The 21,470-nt window shown below is 34.9% G+C and overlaps 2 protein-coding genes across 2 annotated transcripts; one reads left to right on the top strand and one right to left on the bottom strand.

Annotated features, from left to right (window-relative positions):
• Nucleotides 1-11,283: 11,283 nt before the first annotated feature.
• LOC134246933 (E3 ubiquitin-protein ligase TRIM71-like) lies at nucleotides 11,284-12,755 on the top strand. Its single transcript, XM_062729275.1, has 3 exons — nucleotides 11,284-12,053; nucleotides 12,135-12,139; nucleotides 12,181-12,755. The coding sequence occupies exons 1-3, from the start codon at nucleotides 11,284-11,286 to the stop codon at nucleotides 12,753-12,755; spliced, it is 1,350 nt and encodes a 449-aa protein (XP_062585259.1).
• Nucleotides 12,756-15,669: 2,914 nt separating this feature from the next.
• Nucleotides 15,670-16,406, bottom strand: LOC134246934 (uncharacterized). The gene is made up of 2 exons (XM_062729277.1): nucleotides 16,279-16,406; nucleotides 15,670-16,004 (listed from the first exon to the last, which is right to left on the bottom strand). Exons 1-2 carry the CDS (start codon nucleotides 16,394-16,396, stop codon nucleotides 15,670-15,672), a joined length of 453 nt encoding a protein of 150 aa, XP_062585261.1. The 5' UTR covers nucleotides 16,397-16,406.
• Nucleotides 16,407-21,470: the final 5,064 nt, after the last annotated feature.

Genomic DNA, 21,470 nt, shown 5'->3' with positions numbered 1-21,470 from the left:
TAGATTCATTTGTTTTAAGGGCATCTGAGGGTTGGTTCCAGAACTTAATTAATTGTAAAGTAAATACTGGGGTACTATACAGTCATAGGTTATGTTAATACATGTATAACATTTTGTTCTGATGAGGTGGCATACAGGAAAAGAAACAATACTAGATATCACTTCAAAGGAATAAAACAGCTTCATCTTGTAGGTGTGTTTTATTTAAGGATCACTACTTCATGTCTGATGTGCTGAAAGTTATTCATAATCTGTCTGACTGTAATTTTTCATATTTTCAACTTCTATCCAGCTTAGTCAATTTTAATTAAATTTTGTGCAAAGCATACCCCAGGAAGGGGGGATGGAGTGTCAAGTGTGTCTCTGTCCCTGTCAATATAATTTCAAAGCAGTTAGTAAGGTTTGGGTCAATTTTAAATCCTCTTTAGCAGAACCATTGGGCTAAAAACAATACTAATGTGAAAGCTTTATCATTAAGTGTAGAGATGTTTTTGAAGATTATGTACCCCTAATGTACTGATAGTGTTACATTAGAAGTCTAAAATTTGCAAGGAATACTGTAAAATCTATTTAAAATCTCCTTCTTAACAATCAGAAACTAACATACTGTCTAATTAATATGCAACATCGTTTTGTGTGTTGAATGATTCCATTTTGATAAAATTATGGAAATTATGGCGGATGGGGGGGGGGGGGGGGTAGGATGAAGATGCAGTTAGACATAGAAGAAAAAAAAAGAGTTGATAGAATTTAGTTTTCCTTCCATTTTATTTATCAATACATATTTCTGAATAAGAAATATACTTCTACTTCTTGGTTGGGTTTAATCAACATAAAGGGTGATCTTGCTGTAGTCAAGAAAAACATGTTTTATACGGCAAAGAAATGCCTTTACCTAATTGCAGAATGAATAAAATGGACAGAGGCAGAACTGAAGAGGATGCATGAAATGAGGAATATTTCAAAGATTACCTGAGCATAACCACTGCTACTGGATAAACATATGGCAATATAAAAGAGCAGGGTCAATGGAGGTATCATACAGTATAGGCCATGAGAAACCCTGAAGAAGAAAGTATTGAACAGAAACAAAAATAAATCCATTTTGACATTTATTGAAATATAGGATCAAAGTCTTACATGTAAAATTTGGGCATGTAATGACTTTTCTCTAGCTCTAAGACTTATAACAGTGATGATTTGATTTAATATCTTTGTCCCGATTTGTCGAAAAGATTTGAACAAAGTGCATCAATTATTTTAAAGTTTTGATACAACGAATTCATTCATTGTACTTGTAACTGAGTTTTCTGGTGCGACACTGTTTTATCGGCTTCAAAACTAAGTTTGTGATTTCCAAACCAGATTAATGAGATCATGTAATATCTTTTAACATCAGTGCCTATTTAATCCATTCTTTTACATCTCAGAAGTATTTTTATTATTACAGGGAAAATATGCATTGTACATGTATCTGTAATAAACAGGATTATAGAAATTGTCCATATAATACAACACAATCTTAGCAACTGAAGGCAGATATTTTATCAAGGGTGTGATCTATTTATCAATATGGTTTTCAGCAACTTGCTCTCCCTGTAATGACTTGCTCCAAGTTCCAATATTTAAATTTAAATTTTGCAAACATGGTTATAAAATTCTTTAAAAGCCAAATAGTTTAGGCACAAAATGCTTATATATTTCCTATCATTTGTAAAGTGTACAATGAATGAGATGTGGAATGTTAGATTTAAAGTATTAAGTATGTTTTGGACTTATGTATGCTTATGCAGATAAATTTGAATTCAACTAGGGAAGGTAAATGTCATACTTATTGGGTTTGCAATCTAATGCAAGAGTATAAATATCCAAGACAAATTTGAGAATTTTAATGAAGTAACCCAAGAAGAATTGGACAGGTAAACATCACCTCTTGCATTTTATTCTAATGTTGGGATGTAATATCCAAGAAGAGATGAACCAATGTCCAATACCTATTGGGTTTTCTTTCTTATGAAAAAAAAATTTGAGTAACCCAAGAAGAATGTCCAATACCTTTTAGTTTATATACTATTGAAGGGATGAAGATATCCAAGAGGAACTGGACAGGTGTCCATTACATGTTGTGTAGTATTCTGATGAGGGGATTCTCAAGAAACCCAAGAATTAGACAAGTGTCCATTGCCTGTTGGGTGGGATGTAGATATCCAAGAGGAGTTGGACGGATGTCCATTACCTGTTGGATGGTATTCTGATGAAACAATTCAAGAAACCCAAGAGGAATTGTTGGACAAGTGTCCATTACCTGTTGGGTGAGATGTAGATATCCAAGAGGAGTTGGACAGGTGTCCATTACCTGTTGGGTGGTATTCTGATGAAACAATTCAAGGAACCCAAGAAGAATTGGACAAGTGTCCATTACCTGTTGGGTTGTATTTTATGAGGAGATTCAAGAAACCCAAGAGGAATCGGACAAGTTTCCATCACCTGTTGGGTGGGAAGTAGATATCCAAGAGGAGTTGGACAGATGTCCATTACCTGTTGGATGGTATATTGATGAAACAATTCAAGAAACCCAAGAAGAATTGGACAAGTGTCCATTACCTTTTGGGTGGGATGTAGATATCCAAGAGGAGTTGGACAGGTGTCCATTACCTGTTAGGTTGTATTTTGATGAGGAGATTCAAGAAACCCAAATAGAATAGGACAATGTACACATGTTCAATTGTTCTTGCGTAGTTTAATCTCTTCGTCAAAATACAATCCAACAGGTATTGGACACCTGTCCAATGCCTGTTGGATACCTTCATTCTGTCCAACATGTAATGGGCATTTGCTTATTATTAATTGGTCATGACTCAAAAAGGTTTCTCCTTAAATACTTAATTTTGTTATTCAAGAAAGGTTGAACAGAGTCTGAGATGTGTTGAGTTGTGTTTTCACAATTTAGCTTATTTGCACTTAGGTATTCATATATTTTAATATTAGATATTTTGAAATATTCAGGTGTACATTGTATATTGTATATCCTTATTGCTAAGAACAAATTAGTAAGGTGTTACAATAAAAGAGCTATATCACAGACATTGACAAAAATATGGGTTCAAAACCAAAGGTTTTCAGTCTTGTCTGAATTTACCAGCAAATATTAAATATATAACAAATTTGAAATGAATAAAAAACAATAAGAAAAAACCAAATAAAATACGGACACGAGGATTAATATCCAATAAGATTTGAACAGTAACTACCCAAATAATACTCTCTCATGTGTACACTTTTTTTGTATCCAATAAGCAGTATCCAATAGGACTTGGACTTGATGTACCCAATATATAACCAAATGTGTGTCCGTCCGTCTGTCTGTCTGTCTGTAAACTTTTCACATTTTCGACTTCTTCTCAAGAACCACCGGGCCAATTTCGACCAAACTTGGTACAAAGCATCCTTAGGTGAAGGGGAATTTAAATTGTTAAAACTGGAAACGATCTCGTTGCGAGCAACGAGAGGTCTTCCGTCCGATTCTGAAATAAAAAACAAAAAATCCAGCCCAAAAGTGATAAAAAAAATACGGGCACACAGGGGATCGAACCCGGGTCGTCCGCATGAAAATCCAATGCGCTTATTGTTATTCCGAACGCGCTTTCCATTACGCTATTGAGGCCACTGCTCTAAATCCACTTGTATATACTTGTATATACAGAAAATGTCTTAGAATTATGATATCCAAGAGGAGTTGGACAGGTGTCCATTACCTGTTGGGTTGTATTTTATGAGGAGAATTATGTCATAGAATTATGAAAAGCAGGCCACTATTCATAATTTTGCACCAAACGCCACGAGTAAATTTTCGCACCTTACCTTTGGAATGTCTTATTAAATAGGTGTGATAGCTTCAATTAAATGACAGAAGAGCGTCCTTATCGCCTTAATTTCGAGGGGTAGAAGGTATATTTAACACATCACATATCGTATATAGGCAAGTGACACTAAAGCGAGAAACGGCTATGAATGGTTCATGTTTTTAAATTTCCCGTTTATCACGAAAGTGGACTATTCCGAATACGTACACTTTCATGAAAATGTTGAAATGTTTCACCATAAAAATGCCTCGCCCTATGGCGGTCAAGGAAAAAGATACCATTTATATTCAATAACTTGGATTGAGAAAAAAATGTTTATATTAAGTCAATTAAATGATCTTTTAAAAATAATTATCTTGTCTTTTTTAAATAAATCTTATTGTTGTCTTTTCTTTAGTTTAATAAGACACAAGTGCCCACGGGAAAACAGTGGTCACAATATATATACATTGTTTCTTGAAAACCATTGCCTATATCCATGATTTAAGATCTGTTTTTCCTTGGTGTAAAACAAAAGGTTATCGAAATCGTATTTCATTTGTACATGTAGATTTTTGCTTATATTCTACTGAAAGAAGACCATGGATTAAAACTTCAGTTTGACAAGAATTGCAACGTAACTACAACGTGACAATCCGAGTACTCCTTCACATTTCATTGATCCTTTTGTTACTTTCGTCCAACTAAACGCTTGGCTGCCTCCGTAAACTCCTATTCGCTAAATGGCGGAGTCAACGGAGACAGCCGCCATTTTGGAACCGCTTCAGATTTTCAAATGTTAATATCTCGAGTTTGGATTTATCAATTTACAGACAAATTATATATTTAGCCTAATTAAAAGAGTGTCTATTAACCATCCTAAAATAATTCAAAAAGATTGAAAAACAAAATCGTTAGAAAATTTGACTTTTTAAATTCGCAACTGGTAACGACCGGAAGTAGAGACGACGAACAAAAGATCGCGTCCTGGATAGTACTTATCACGATCTATAATTCCTGAAAGTTTCACATTGATATCTTTTGCCGTTCTTGAGATTAACCATGGACAAAATATCATTTTAAATTCAGAAAATTGTCAGTAACTTGGCACCAGAAAGGAATTTCCAAAAAATCTCTCGGATGAAATAACTTCAGATAATGACACATTATTCATGCAAATTTCATGAAAATCCGCCCAGTAGTCTTTGAGAAATCGCGTGCACAAAATTAGATGTACGGAAAAATAATAATAAGAAGAAACAGTAGAATCATTACATAGATTAATGAAGGGACATATCCCCTCGCAAGGGGAGATAATCAAGAAAAGACAAAAATAGGGTTGGGTCATTAAAAAATCTTCTTCTCAAGAACCACTGGGCCAGTAAAGCTGAGACGTATGTGGAAGCATCCTGGTATAGTGTAGATTCTAAATTGGTCAAATCATGACCCCCAAGGGAAGGGCAGGGCCACAATGGGGAACCAAAGTTTTATATAGAAATATATAGGAAAAATCTTTGAAAATCTTCTTCTCAAGAACCACTGGGCCAGAAAAGCTGAAACTTATGTGAAAGTATCCTGGTATAGTGTAGATTCTAAATTGTTCAAATCATGACCCCCGGGGGAAGGGCGGGGCCACAATGGGGTATCAAAGTTTTACATAGAAATATATAGGTAAAATCTTTGATAATCTTCTTCTCAAGAACCACTTGGTCAGAAAAGCTTAAACTTATGTGGAGGCATCCTGGTATAATGTAGATTCTAAATTGTTCAAATCATGACCCCAGGGGGAAGGGCGGGGCCACAATAGGGAATCAAAGTTTAATATAGAAATATATAGGAAAAATCTTTGAAAATCTTCTTCTCAAGAACCACTGGGCCAGAAAAAGTGAAGCTTATGTGGAAGCACTCTGGGGTAGTGTAAATTCTAAATTGTAGGAATCATGACCCCGGGGGAAGGGCGGGGCCATTAAAGGGAATCAAAGGTTTACATAGAAGTATATAGGAAAAATCTTTGAAAATCTTCTCTCAGGAACCACTAGGCCTAAAAAGCTGAAACATATGTGCCCATGGAAGGATCATGGGGTAGTGTAGATTTCAAAATATCTTGATTTGGTAAAAATAAGCAAAAGAACGAAATTCAAAAATAAAAAAAAAAACAAAACTCCACATACGGGGCGCGAACTCATGACCCTTTGAGTAGATGGCAGACACCTTAACCATTGCGCTAATTCTGCTCTTGATTTCTAAAGGAAAATATTAAACATTTATTTTGCACAAAGTTTGTTTTGGACTTGTTAAAGTATTTATTCTGTTGAACGTCTCCAAAGTCTTGAATTGATTTATTAATCAAACTAAAAACATTTTTATTTATGGATCTTTTTAAAAGGCTTATATCACATTAATATTTCTAAACCGTTGAGTTTGGCTTTTAAATTGTAACGAATTCGCTCTGTTATTTGAAGATTAATACGTGTAAGCATTAAATCAAGATTGAAATTAAATTCATCAGGAAAGTCAGATGAATTTTTTTTAAATAATAAAATATTCTGCGGATATTAACGGATTTTGTGTCTATGAATTAGGCCTAATGACAATCCTCGTTTACGAGTTGCCTGGTTATTGTTCACAAAAACTTTTTTTCGAATATCATATTCAGTTAAAATTCTTTTTGTATCATAATGGGTAACAAAATAATTGTCATTTTACAATGAATCATAATTTTTAATTTGTTATATTCTTGCATTAAATTTAAAGTTTGTCAAAATAATTGATCATCAAAATCTGTTAGTGTGCGTTGTGTATGTATAGTTTCCTGTTAGTTGACGGTGGACACCTAATTAAGGTCTATTGTTTAACCAGTCGGTACTGTACACTGTTAATCATACCCCGTTTCCCAATGTGTATAAATCTGGTCGGATGTCATGTTTAATCTGATGGGCTGTTCTTCTGAAAATCGATTTTGAAATAACAATGATTGAAGACCGACTAGATTTTGACAGCTCTACTTACCGCTGCATTATAAAAAACAATAACGAATTAATTCAAATTATTCATGATGTAAAAGCCAAACTTTGAAACATTTTTTAGTCAAACTTTAAAAACTAAACATTTCTTTATACCCGTGGCCCCAGCCCGCCCCTCCTCCAAAAAAAAAAAAATAAATATGACTTTATATTCCTGGGAACTATGTAGCAGAATATGTTGTTTTTATCACATGAAATAAAAATACCATTTTTTTTAAAGTAATATAATTATATTTGGTGTTTATAAATAAAGATAATTTTAAGAACAGATTGATTTTCGGTAGTGAGAATTAAAATAATTTCACAGGGGGTTGGCCCTGGCGTGTAATAATATAATTATTTATTTTTGAAAACAAAAATCATATACACAAATAATGAAAACAACGTCTGTAATAATTATTCATTTAAGAAAAAATCATATGCGGTAATAAGATTAAATTTCTTTTTAATTGATACTGTAAATGATTAAAATAAAATATTACAAACCGGGAGCAAGCCCCTGTTAGCTAACTTTATTCTCAGTGCCCGAGATTTTGCATGTTGACAGAAATGTTATTAAACAAGATGTGTTTGTGAAACACTATGCGCCCGGCGGCAACAAAGTTCAAAAATTCTATTTTTAGCATATTGGTCACAGACAAGATAACAAGGTCATTGACCTTGGTGTCGTTTGAAAGAACTTAATCGGTGGAGTATGCATACCAAATATGAATTTCCTATCTCCTATGGTTCAAAAGTTATGGTAAAAAGTGTAAAAAGCTATTTTTAGCATATAGGTCACAGTCAAGGTCACAAGGTCATTGACCTTGATGTCATTTGAAAGGACTCTATTAATGGAGTAAGTATACCAAATATGAAGTCCCTATCTCCTTTGGTTCAAAAGTTATGACAAACAGTGGAAAAAAACTATTTTAGCAAATAGGTCACAGTCAAGGTCAGAAGGTCATTGACTTTAATGTCCTTTGAAAGTACTTAATTAATGGAGTAAGTATATAAAATATGAAGTCCCTATCTCCTATGGTTCAAAAGTTATGACAAACAGTGGAAAAAAACTATTTTTAGCATATAGGTCACAGTCAAGGTCAGAAGGTCATTGTCTTTGATGTCATTTGAAAGGACTTTATTAATAAAGTAAGTATAGCAAATATGAAGTTCCTTTCTCCTATGGTTCAAAAGTTATGACAAACAGTGGAAAAAACTATTTTTAGCATATAGTTCACAGTCAAGGTCACAAGGTCATTGACCTTGATGTCATTTGAAAGGACTTTATTAGTGGAGAATGCATACCAAATATGAAGTCTGTATCTCTCATTGTTCAAAAGTTATGGCGAAGGTTAAAGTTGACAACAGACAGAAAGACAAACAGACAAACAGACAGGACAAAAACAATATACGCCCTGGATCTATCGATCCTGGCGCATAAAAATTACGATCGAGACAAAATTATAAATCACAAAAAAATAGATTTTGTGAAAATGACATTGAAATAACTTTGAAAGTTAGATCAAAGATTCGATATAAAATGGGTAAAACGTAAAAGTTTAATGAGGTTTGACCATTAAGTCACCACTAAGCTCACCTTTAAAGTGGCTTAATGGTAGCTTAATGAAGTTTGGACATTAAGTACGTGTAAGTTGCAGCTTAATGGTGGCTTAATGGTGGCTTAATGGAGAGTTCACTTCTTTAAGCACCATTAAGTCACCATTAAGCCACCATTAAGCAATTGCTTAAAGGTGGTCTTTCGTCTTGTGTGAGCGATGTGGCCCATGGGCCTCTTGTTATGTTCCCCAAACGAAGTTGGGGAACATATTGTTTTTACTCTGTTTCTTATTATTATTATTATTATTATTTTTCTTCTCGGGAAAATTTTGTCCGCGAATGATCTAGTAAACTACACATCCAATTTAGGTGAAATGTTTTTAGGGTCAGTAGACATGTTATGTAGATTTGCGGAATCAAGGTCATTTTGCGCGCACGTGCTTGCAAGAGCGCGCACGTGCAAAACGTGAAATGACCAATATATAATGGATTTAACCGTAACTTTTCTATTTTTTGACGAAATGTTTTGAAACTCATAATGTAAGGATATATTAGAAGTATGCACAAGATGTCATGGTCAAAATAGCAAGATCTCACGTGCATGCACGTGCGCTTCGCTCTGATTGGCTGAAACTAAAGTCTCAATATCTTTCTTGTTTTTTAACGAAATCTTTTGAAATTTTGAACATAGCCATGCATTAGGATATCCTACAATATGATATATAGCAATTATCATGAAAACACGTGCATGCACGTGCGCTGCAATCTGATTGGCTGAAACTTTAAATGGCTATAACTCCCTAGATTTTCAACCAAACAGGATGGGGTTTGGAACATAGATATATGTAATGGACTTCTACAAGAGGGTATGGTCACCATGCACAGGCACACACGTGCGTGTACGTGCGCTGCAATCTGATTGGCTGAAACTTTAAACAGCAATAACTCCCTTGGTTTTCAACCAAACAGGATGGGATTTGGAACATAGATATATATAATGGACTTCTACAAGTAGGTATGGTCACCATGCACATGCATACATGTACGTGTACGTGCGCTGCAATCTGATTGGCTGAAACTTTAAACAGCTATAACTCCCTTGGTTTTCAACCAAACGGGGTGGGATTTAGAACATAGATAGATGAAATGGACTTCTACAAGAAGGTATGGTCACCATGCTCATGTATGCATGTGCGTGCATGTGAAATGGGTAAAATCAAAAATACACTTGAATGAGCGTTTTTTTTTTTATATATACTTTTGGATTAAGTACTTTAATATTTAGCATATTAAAATATTTAGATTGTGTAGACAATATGATATGTTCATTACGCACGTGCATTCACATGAGCAAGTGTGCAATTATAAAATTTGAATGAACATGGTACACTTCTGGGTAAACGTTCTTGAAGTCTCAAATGCATAGAATTTATCTTATTTAATTACGCTTACAGGGAATATGACTATGAAAGGGAGTTGGGGAGCGTTTGGGGAACATCTGTAACGGTCCCCGTTACAATTAGCACTAGTTATGTTCCCCAAACGAAGTTGGGGAACATATTGTTTTTACTCTGTTTCTTATTATTATTATTATTTTTCTTCTTCCTGGGTACTTATTTGTCCGGGAGTGATCTTGTAAACTACACATCTGACTTAGGTAAAACCTTTTTAGGGTTAGTAGGCATGTTATGTAGATTTGCGGAACGAAGGTCATTTTGCGCGCACGTGCTTGCAAGAGCGTGCACGTGCAACATGTGAAATGACCGATTTAATTGATATAGGCGTAACTTTTTACATTTTTGATGAAATGCTTTGAAACTCATAATATAAGGATATATTAGTAGCATAGACAATACGACATGGTCAAAATTGCAAGATCTCACGCGCATGCACGTGCACTTCCCTCTGATTGGCTGAAACTAAATTTTCTCTATCTTTCTTGTTTTTTGACGAAATCCCTTGAAAATTTGAACATAGCCATACATTAAGATATCCTACAACATGATATATAGCAATTATCATGAAAACACGTGCATGCACGTGCGCTGCAATCTGATTGGCTTAAACTTTAAATAGCTATAACTCCCTTGATTTTCAACCAAACAGGATGGGATTTGGAACATAGACAGATATTATAGACCTCTACAGGAAGGTATGGTCACCATGCACATGCATACACGTGCGTGTGCATTTGCTGCAATCTGATTGGCTGAAACTTTAAACAGCTATAACTCCCTTGGTTTTCAACCAAACGGGGTAGGATTTAGAACATAGATAGAAGTAATGGACTTCTACAAGAGGGTATGGTCACCATGCTCATGTATGCACGTGCGTGCACGTGAAATGAGTAAAATAAGAAATACACTTGAATGAGCGTATTTTTTAATACTTTTGGATTAAATACTTTAATATTTAGTATATTAAAATATATAGATTCTGAAGACAATATGATATGGTCATTACGCACATGCATTCACACGCGCACGCGTGCAATGCTAAAATTTGAATGAAGTTGGTACACTTCTGGGTAAACGTTGTTAAAGTCTCAAATGTATAGAGTTTGTCTTATTTAATGAAGCTTACAGGGGATATGGCACCAAAAGGGAGTTGGGGAGCGTTTGGGGAACATCTGTAACGGTCCCCGTTACAATTAGCACTAGTTTAATTTATTAGTACAATGTATTATAATTTTTTTTTTCATTTGTGAGTTTGTATGATTGACTTGCTTACGGTTCAACATTAAAATTTACAGTGTCTATGTTGTATGCATATGCATCAGTATGACAATTAAAAATTCTATGAATGTCAATGATTGCATCATTGCTGTGTACTTCAACCAAGTTATTATGATTTTATTCTAATCCCAGATCACAAAAGATATGGCTACTGCCCAAGGACAGGATGTAATTTGCTGTCAAGTGTGTTCCAATCCCGTGGAACATCACTGTAATCTTTGTCATGTGGACCTTTGCCTCTCATGCATACCAAAACATATGGCTGACAAATCAAGAAGACATGAAGTTGTGGAGTACACTTTTAGAAAAGAACACACCGTTATTCTTCCATCATGTCTTGCTCACGAAAAATACCAATGTGAGACGTATTGCAAAGACTGTAGAATACCAATATGTCTTCAGTGCCTAATGGGTTCACATAAGAAGCATGAGTTTACCAATATCAATGAAATTCTTCAAGAACATGAACAAAAAATTATTTCTGACACAGAAGAACTGGAAAATACAATTGTTGCAAAATACAGAAACATAAACCAAAGTACAACTGCTGAGTTTGACAAAGTTCTCTCCGCCATAAAAGAACAAGAAGATAAAATCTGCCAAGCTGTACATAGAAAAAGCACTCAGCTCACAGAAGAAGTAAGCAATCAAAAGAAAGAATATATAAGAAAGAACAAAGAAAGCCGGTCTTTAGTAGAAACAGCTGAGAAAGAAGTCAATCAAATTGTTAAAGAAAATAAAGATATTCTTAAAGGAAATGATGCCACATCCATACTTAATTATCAATCAAGAAATGAGGATTTCCGAAAAGGCCCAGAATTACCAAGTTTTTCTTGTCCAAAGTTACTCCCAGGTAATATTAAAGAAAACCAAATTGCAGAAATGTTTGGTTTTCTTCAGACTAGGGATGGACAGCAGAAATAAACAGGACTGGATCCATTATAAAAAAAATTCATACAAAGAATAATGTGAAAGTACTAACCATTAATTCACAGCTGGAGCCAGTGTTTTCCTTAACTAATGCTCATAAACAAAATACAGACATTTATATTTATACTAGGAATGCAGTAAATGTATTATTAAGCACACCCAACTGGTTTCCTGTAGGTCTTCATTACATAGAGAATGGAGATCTACTTGTGAGTATGCGATCTACAAATAAAATAAAGAGCAGAGTGGTGAGATACTTCGGTACAATAGAGAAACTGAAGATCCAGTATGACAGTCAGGGACAACCTCTGTTTTCTACAGGTAGTACAGCTGTGCTTCTCCTTACAGAGAATGGTAATGGTGACATCTGTGTTGCTGACAATTCTGATAAGACAGTTGTTGCAGTTGATTCTTCTGGGGGACTACGATTCAAGTATAAAGGCAACCTCTCCAAACAAACAAAGTACAGAGACTTTATCCCACTTAACATTGCTACTGATGTCAATACTCAAATACTGATAGATGACAATTCAAACAACATTGTCCATATCATAGATTGTGATGGTAACTTTGTCCGTTATATAGAACATCCATGTAATGGAGGCCTCAGCATTGATACTGAGCACAAGCTTGTGATTGGAGACAGAGATTCAGGAAAAGTTCAAATTATCAAATATCTAGAGTGATGAACAGTAACAAAGATTACATTCAAGAGAGTGTGTCATCATGTTTCCTTTGAACATGTTAAAAGTGCACAGTTTTATGTGGTGAAAAAAAGTCAAGTATGGAAAAACATGTTAGAGAGTCATTACTAGTATTCAGCTATTCTAAGAGCTAAAAGTACCTCCAATGTGTATGTTAAAATACACCTTGATTTAATTCATTATCAATTAACAAAAATTGTTAAATGTGATTATAATACATGTTTATTATTAGAATGTACCACAGTTATGCTGCAGAAAATATTTCAAAATGCTACAGAATGAAATATGAAAAAGTGGGGAGAGAAAATGGGCAATAAGAAGACCAAATATTGACAACTGCTGTTAACCAAGTAGAAAAGCAACCAAGGTTTCACCATTCCTTCACTACCTACCTCCTCTTTCCCCCTTTGAAGGGCCTCCACCTGACTTTCTGTGGCCTGGAGTTTCCCCTTCAGCTGGGCGTTCTCTGTCTTTGCCTCCATCAGAAGATCCTGGCATTGTTTGAGACTGGTGGATGTACCCTCCTTCTCACCTGGGATAAGAGACACTTAATTGATAACTTTCATACAAGTGTCATTCATCCTGAAACACTTATTGAGTTAAATATGCATATGCAAGATTGACCATTGATTTTTACAGACCCTAAACTGTGCTACTGCACCTCAGAAACAAACCGAACTGTTCCATGCAAGAAGAGTATTTTACTGTTCACAAAACAAAATGTACCGTGCAAGAAATGAAATGTACCATTCACCAATGTACTGTATCGTTCATAAAATGAACTGTTGACAGTTCTATTCACAAAGCGTACCATTCAATGAGCCTACCAAACAACACATTTCAAGTAAATGAAGTTAATATGTAGTAGCATGGTTAAGGGTCCGTAACAAAGGTCATATTAATTCATAAATTATTACAGTTTGTGTGATACTGGACTGTGCATGCAGTTTTCATGTCTTTTCAGCTTGTGATTTTCAACATATAAAAATATGTCACTGCTTCAGGGAACAAAATGGTGGTGTTGTTTTGATTTTAAATTTTGTATTTTTTAATGTTCATTTTTGTTGGCTATTATTTTTTTGGGCATTATAATCAGATAGTTAATTATAGTACTTCATGTACTGTATTGAGTGTGTGTTTAATCATCTCATTTGCTTCTATACAGAGTTACCTCTCTTGCAAATTCATTTTTGTCATGAATACATATTTATCTTGAGGGACTTTGTTGTATAAAATGCAAGGCCGTAACTACCATTGAGGCAAGTGAGGCAAATGCCTCACTAAATTTTTGAGAATTTTCAATAGTGAAAAACGTTTTACATTGAACTTATGAATTATGTGTGTCTTCGTTCTAAATTACATGTAATATTATCAACTTTTGTTTCAATTTCTGTAATTCGTTCATCTCACCGGGTGCCTCATTTATATTTAGAACGAATGTAGAATAAAATTCAAAATGTTTGTTTTGCAAATTGTTTGATTGTTTAACATCCCCTGTAAGAATTTCTCATTCATATTGAGAAACCACTACTTCCCGATGGAGACTGCAAGTTTTAAATCTGTACTGGGCTTTCAGGGTCACTGAAAATGATTGGAAAGTGAGAGATCTTTTTTGTGCCAACACTATCTGTGACATAGGACCTCGATCTTTACGGTCTCATCCGAAGCGACCTGTCTCTACATCCCGCAGTGGGATTTGAACCTGTAATGTAAGGATCAGCTCCTTAGTCTCTCCCTGGAAACCCCCATCACTGGCCATTAGGTACTACCCTTGCCCTTTCTAGGACTAGGAATGCCCAGCACCCTTGCCTCAGTAAAAATTTGAGCCTAGTTACGGCCTTGCAATGAATGAAAAAAAAATAATATTAAGATGAAAAATCAATAATTTTTCTTTTAAATATTTTGGTATTATGAGCTAAAGGTAATTATTATACAAGGTAACTGAACTTATGTATCTCCAGCAAACATTTCAGTCTTCAATACCATGGATATTTCAACACGTTCAAGGTGATTTGGTAGTGTCAACCACCTATTTCTTCAAGTATTTAACCCATGATATAATTTCAAATCCATGGATATACCAACGTTTTTTCTTGTTTTCACTGAAAATGCGATAAAGAGGTTTGATTGTATGGATTTTAAAAAAATTAAATTAAACAGAGTGAGAAAAAATTCAATAAATTTTATCAATGCCTTCAGCCCGTTAGATACTGTACATGTAAAATCAATTTTCACCGTGGTTTTATTTTCGAGGTTTTCAAGGTATGAGGAATTCCATGAATTTATATCCACCACCAAATGCTATTTTTCACATATATTTCTACCGAACAGTTCTTCAACCACGAAATCAAATCCCAATGAACCAATATATTTTCCTCAAACCACAAAAATTTGACCCCTCGAAAATATGTGATTCTAAAGCACAGATAGAGTCAATACTGGTTAATACAAGCCATTGAGATGTGATACAATTACCCTTGGTCAGTGAAATTTGATGTTTGTATATCCTGATCTCCCTGCTTGTCTCCTGCTTGTACTGTTCAACGTCTCGTGTGATCTCCTCGAGTTAGCTGCCTCGGGCTTTGTACAGGATCTGAAGCTGAGCAAACTGTCTGTTGTCAAAAGCACCAGCTGGAAAATGTACAAATAAAAACTTTAATATGGAAAATTACTGTTGAACTTATCTTATCCCTTTCTTATTTATGGATTTAAAGTGTTCCATTTCTACCTTGATTTAAACATCAAGGAAAATATTCCCATGAGAGTGAAATGAATTCAGCATTTTTGATTTAAAGTGTACCATTTCTATCTTGATTTTAAACATCAAGGAAAATATTCCCATGAGAGTGAAATTTTGCATTAAATGTTCCTGGTCCAGTATTTTCTTGAACCTCTTCTAATTTTGGTCTTTTCTCTTTGACCTCTGGCACTTCCTCTTCACTTTCATTTTCTTCATGGTCTTCTCTACGTTTGTAAGTAACCTTGTATTCTCCTTTGAAATCCTTATCTGGAGCATTATCATGAACAGGATATTCTTGTGAAGAATGAACAGGATGCCCTGTTGAGACTGGGGTATCATGAACAGGATGCCCATGTGAAACTGAGGTAGAATTTGTGACATAACCTTGGTCTGACTGTAGAGTGTGTTGGTATCCTTGAGAATGGGGTGTGTCTGAGTATGGCTTGTATGGGTTGTCTGCCCTTGGATGTTCATCTTCATCCTGTCTGTCACTGTAATAAAAATCCAAATAGAAGAAATTTCATTAACAAATCATATTTGCATCTGTTTTACTGTGACTTTAGACCTTTCTTTTCACTTTCATTTCGTTATTTTTCCATGTCACTGTATAATCCAACACCCTGACTATCCTGACATAAAATTTGTCTCCCATTGCATGTCGTATTAGACAGGTTTTACGGTAAACTATTTGACAATTTACTCTGTTGCATTACTAATTATAACTTGATTGCAATGCAAAAGAACTTATAAAACCTAAATATTTACCTGTAATAGCCAATGTAGTGATGAAGATGATGATAATGGTAATGCCCTGGTACACCCCCAACATCTGAATGTTCGTCTGCCCCGCCCTCTGCTTCCTGTCTCTCGGGAATTTCCCCATACCTAAAATTGTCCTCTGAAGTCACATGATGTGTATGTGTTACCATGGTGAGAGGGGTCATAAACATTTGGCTGACCCTGATGTGAGAAGACATTTTGATTGGACCAATCAGGAACCTGGTGAAACTGATGGTGATGATGTCGTTGAGGTCGATGATGGTGATTGGATGATTTGGTGCTGCTTTGTTCACTGTTACTATGGTAACCATCACTCTCTAACAAGCCCTCATTGGATCTTCTCAAAACTGTTGACAAAATAATGGGAGCCCCCCCAAGGGGGTGGAGGTGGGGAGGGGGAACGTTCTCCTGTTCCATCCTTCCCTGGGAAACAACATGGCAGAGGGCTCTTCATCCTCCTCCACAATGGGTTCTCTGTAAAGATAAAGTCAGAATTAGGTCAAATGGGTCGCATCAAGCATTTTATAAGATAAACATAAGGTCTTGCTACTTCAATTTCTAATCTCATTTATAAAGATGTTTGAAAAGAAATTAATCCACAATGTTTATTTTTAAATATTTGATTGACAAATTTTACAACAAAAGAAAGCATATTAAATGTACTAAAGCCTTACGAATCCTCCTTAGATCTGAAGTGGAGGCTGTGATTCAGTGAGTCTCCGCCCTCATCTGACGTCACAGAAAACTCATCATCCTCATCAATTAAATCAACAAATGCATCCTTCAGCAGGACTTTCAGCTGTAAATGTATAAACATTAGATATTACATGTATTATCATCAATTAAATCATCAAATGCATCCTTCAGCAAAGCATTCAGCTGTAAATGTATAAATCAAAACATATCGTTTAATTTACAGAAAAATCTACTTTCTGTCCATGTTAAAATTAACATTATAAAAAAAATATGCCGATTGTATTAACTATAACTTTAAAAAAGGAAATTATCAGTAAGAAACTAAACAATATTGTGTGTAATTCTGACACATTCACTACCTGTGACAAGATTGCATACAAATCTCTTATATCATCATACACAGCAGGGTGAACTTTGACCTGAAAGTAACCTTGACATGGACACAAATTTGACCTCTTATTTTGGTCATTTAACAGAGTACTTAAAGTAAATGGGTCAAGGTAAAAGTTTCCTTTTCCAGTACCAAACTGAACATCACGGAATTCCATGGCAATCATCAAACAACAGAACTTTGTTGAATAAATCCCATGGCATACATAAAGTATAGTTCAATTAAAAGTTTTATCCTGAATTATTCTGTCTGGGTGAAGGGAAAGTAATATATTCCATTGCATATTTTTTACGTAAAAAGCAGAGAGAGAGAGAGAGAAAGAGAGAGAGAGAGTTTATATTCTGTAGAGTTCAAAACAGACTTTTACTTTTGAAAATAGCCCTATGAATGCCTTACTGTTTCAATCACATCATCAATCGAACTTTCATTAATACACTTTTCTAGATTAGGATGAATTCTGATTTCAACAATCATCAACTGTTTTCATTAGACTGCAGCTTTCAATGCCAGGAGCATCATTTTCAATCTCTTAGAGACTCTAGAAAAAGGATTAGGAGCTAGTATTTTGATTGAAACAATTAATTAGCATCATGTTGTCATGGTGACAACCTCCATCAATAATCAATCAGTGATTGGGCCATCTCAGAGAAGATGACATTAAGAAGATGAGGGAATAAAGAAGCCAGTCAAACAGGCCTTCACAGGATTTGATCACGTGACCGACCCACTTCAATTCCCATTGAAGTTTATAAACTTGTTATTTATTTCTTAAAAAAATTGAAATATACAGTCAGGGGTGTGACTGAAATTCATCATTTTAACCAGAAGTCTCTGTCGAGACTGAAGCTCTACTGGTTTGAACTTAAACCAAAGGAAGAGAAAAGTACTTCAGCAGCTGGGATTTGAAACTTTACAACAGCAATAAATAGAATAATGATTGTTGATAAAGTCTCTTTATGTTCTTCGTGTAGTCTACTTGTGTGCCAAGTTATATTGAAATCAGACCAAAACTGTAGGAGGAGTAGCATTTTCAAACAATTTTACAGACATTTCTATTTTTAGTAACCACGGCCACACCGTTCATCGAAATCAAAAACCAATACACAGATTTATGTATCTTAGTGAAGTCTACTTGTGTGCTAAGTTATACTGAAATCAGACCAAAACTGTAGGAGGAGTAGCATTTTGAAAGAATTTCACAGAAATGTCTATTTTTAGTAACCACGGCAACACCGTTCATCAAAATCAAAAACTGATAAACAGAATTATGTGTCTTAGTGTAGTCTACTTGTGTGCCATGTTATACTGAAATCAGACCAAAACTGTAGGAGGAGTAGCATTTTAAAAGAATTTCACAGAAATTTCTATTTTTAGTAACCATAGAACACCGTTCATCGAAATCAAAAACTGATAAACAGAATTATGTGTCTTAGTGTAGTCTACTTGTGTGGCATGTTATACTGAAATCGGACCAAAACTGTAGGAGGAGTAGCATTTTGAAAGAATTTCACAGAAATTTCTATTTTTAGTAACCATGGCAACACCGTTCATCGAAATCAAAAACGATACACAGAATTATGTATCTTAGTGTATTCTACTTGTGTGCCAAGTTATACTGAAATCAGACCAAAACTATAGGAGGAGTAGCATTTTGAAAGAATTTTACACTTTGCCAGAAATTTCTACTTTTAGTAGCCACAGCAACACCGTTCATCGAAATCAAAAACCGATATACAGAATTATGTATCTTAGTATAGTCTACTTTTGTGCCATGTAATACTGAAATCAGACCAAAACTGTAGAAGGAGTACATTTTGAAAGAATTTCACAGAAATTTCTATTTTAAATAACCACGGCAACACCGTTCATCGAAATCAAAAACCGATACACAGAATTATGTGTCTTAGTGTAGTCTACTTGTGTGCCAAGTTATTTTGAAATTAGACCAAAACTGTAGGAGGAGTAGCATTTTGAAAAATTGTTTACAGACAGACAGACAGACGGACAGACGGACGGACGCCGGACGCATTACTATCACATAAGCTCTTCTGGTCTCTGAACAGTAGAGCTAAAAACAGTCATATAAAACATAAAAGTCCCAATGACCCCTGACCCTTTTGATTCCTTTCTGATACTGACCTCATTTTGTTGCTGTTCGTTTTCCCTTTGAAGCTCCTTTTCCTGTTGACTCTGAAGGTCAAGGCCATCAAAGTTCATCATACTCAGACCGGGATTCAGGGCACTTCGGTCTGTACTCATCTTGTACCTTTACCTCTCTCAACGACCTTGAACTTCATCAGTCACATGGCTAACATCAAACTGAAAATTTAAAAAAAAAATTAAGACAAAAGTCTAGGAATATATCCTCACAATCAGAGATCCTGAATCTGCTCATGGCCCTGAGATACCTGACAAACTTAATTTTAATTATTTTTTTTAAGAATGTGGCCATTCCAAGTGATATGAAAACATTGGTAATGGTAATTTAGGAAATAAATTTTTGGCGGATAACTTTTTTGGTCATGTTTATTGCTGTGTATAACTTCACTCTCCATGCAACATACCATTAATGTATACTGTAGATTCCTTATTTTTGTGAGTAGTTATTATCGCGATATGGCTCTTTAACATCAAATCGCGAGAATATTTATTCGCGAATGGGCGGTTGATAAAGAGAATTAAGTAATACACGGATTTCAGCACCATCAAAATAAAAGCCAGAAATTTTATTTCACGAATGATGCTTCTCGTGGAATTACGCAATAATAAATTCCTTGTGTTTAATTAAGAATTTACAGTATACTACCTTGTATCTTCTACTTCTTTACTTCAATACTTGTAAAAGATGTCTGACCCATAACTAGCTGCAGAACTGTAGCTCTCCGAAAAAAAAATTATATGTTGATAGACCGGAGAGCTAATGTGCCACCCATTGAAAAAAACTATATTTATTGTGCACAAAACAGTGCACTGTTTCTCGATTTATTTCCCCATCTGTCCATGTTTTTAAAACTGTCATCTCAAAGTATTACTAACCGTGTGTTCTTAACACATTCTTTCACTAGTGTTTCCACAACAAAACATTCCTTATAATTGTTTTTAAAAGCCCTCCTGGTTCTTAAATTGAGATCATCGAAAATTTCGCCTATTAATATTGTCATTTTGGTTTGCAAGATAATTCAGTCCAATGCGCTTTGTACAGCTGTAAACTACGAAAGTAATTGATTGAGAAGTAAGGACTTTATTCAAGTGTAGCTTATTTCCAACTTAGAATTTGAAAAAATTAATCCCGATTCGAGCACACTTTTTTGTGCACAATAATTCTATAGTTTTTTCAATGGCTGGCTCTGTAGCTCTCCAGTCTATCAAAACATATTTTTTCAGAGAGCAGTTCTACAGCTAACCCATAACACAACTTTGACAAGAGGTGCATTAGCTATCTTTTTACGGGTGCAGGATAAAAACAATTTTGAATCAGGTATTTCATTCAAATAAACTACAGTTTCTTTTGACTTTATTGACAAAATTGCAAACTTCTGTGGTGTAGTACCCCTCCCATTTTTTTCATCCCCATGCAACATACTATGATATATATATATATATACTGATATTCTGGTAAGGCCCCCCTCCCTTCTCCATTGAGACCATCAGATCTCCTTCAAATCATGACGCTGTCAGAAACCATAGGCGCTTGGTTACAGGATGGTGTATTTTGTGTATTATGTGTTTTTCTATGTGTGCATGAATACCCTCATTAAAATAAAAATAAAAATTTGCACGTTTTAAAAAATGTCATATTTTACTGTATATAAAAAGAGTAAAGGAGCGTCACTCGCCATCTTGAAAATCAGGGGGTGCCTCGGTTCACACTTGATTTTAACCAGTATCTACATTTTTTCTATCGGTGACGAGCGAGATCTTGCTTCTAAAATGATTAAATAACATCATTCAAATGTCTGCCGAATTGAACTTGCCGTATAAAACATGCAGCAAACACAAAACGTCCTCTATACCATGTACAGACATCCAAAGCAACGTAAGTGCCAATTTCTAATGATGAAAAATTAGAGGTGTCCCAGAATTACACGGA

The sequence above is a fragment of the Saccostrea cucullata genome, unplaced genomic scaffold, assembly GCF_032062105.1.
Source record: "Saccostrea cucullata isolate Sc308-1 unplaced genomic scaffold, CSIRO_AGI_Scuc_v1 ctg1932, whole genome shotgun sequence".
Classification (NCBI taxonomy): Eukaryota; Metazoa; Mollusca; class Bivalvia; order Ostreida; family Ostreidae; genus Saccostrea; species Saccostrea cuccullata.
Note: the sequence above shows the minus strand (reverse complement) of the source record. Positions and strands in the feature narration are given on the sequence as shown.

Bases quoted from the DNA above. Each gene is read 5' to 3' on its own strand.
- LOC134246933 (XM_062729275.1), top strand. From the start codon at position 11,284: ATGGCTACTGCCCAAGGACAGGATGTAATTTGCTGTCAAGTGTGTTCC.
- LOC134246934 (XM_062729277.1), bottom strand. From the start codon at position 16,396: ATGGGGAAATTCCCGAGAGACAGGAAGCAGAGGGCGGGGCAGACGAAC. The intron at 16,005-16,278 runs GTAAATATTTAG...TTTTTATTACAG, and splicing joins CACTACATTGGCTATTACAG to TGACAGACAGGATGAAGATG.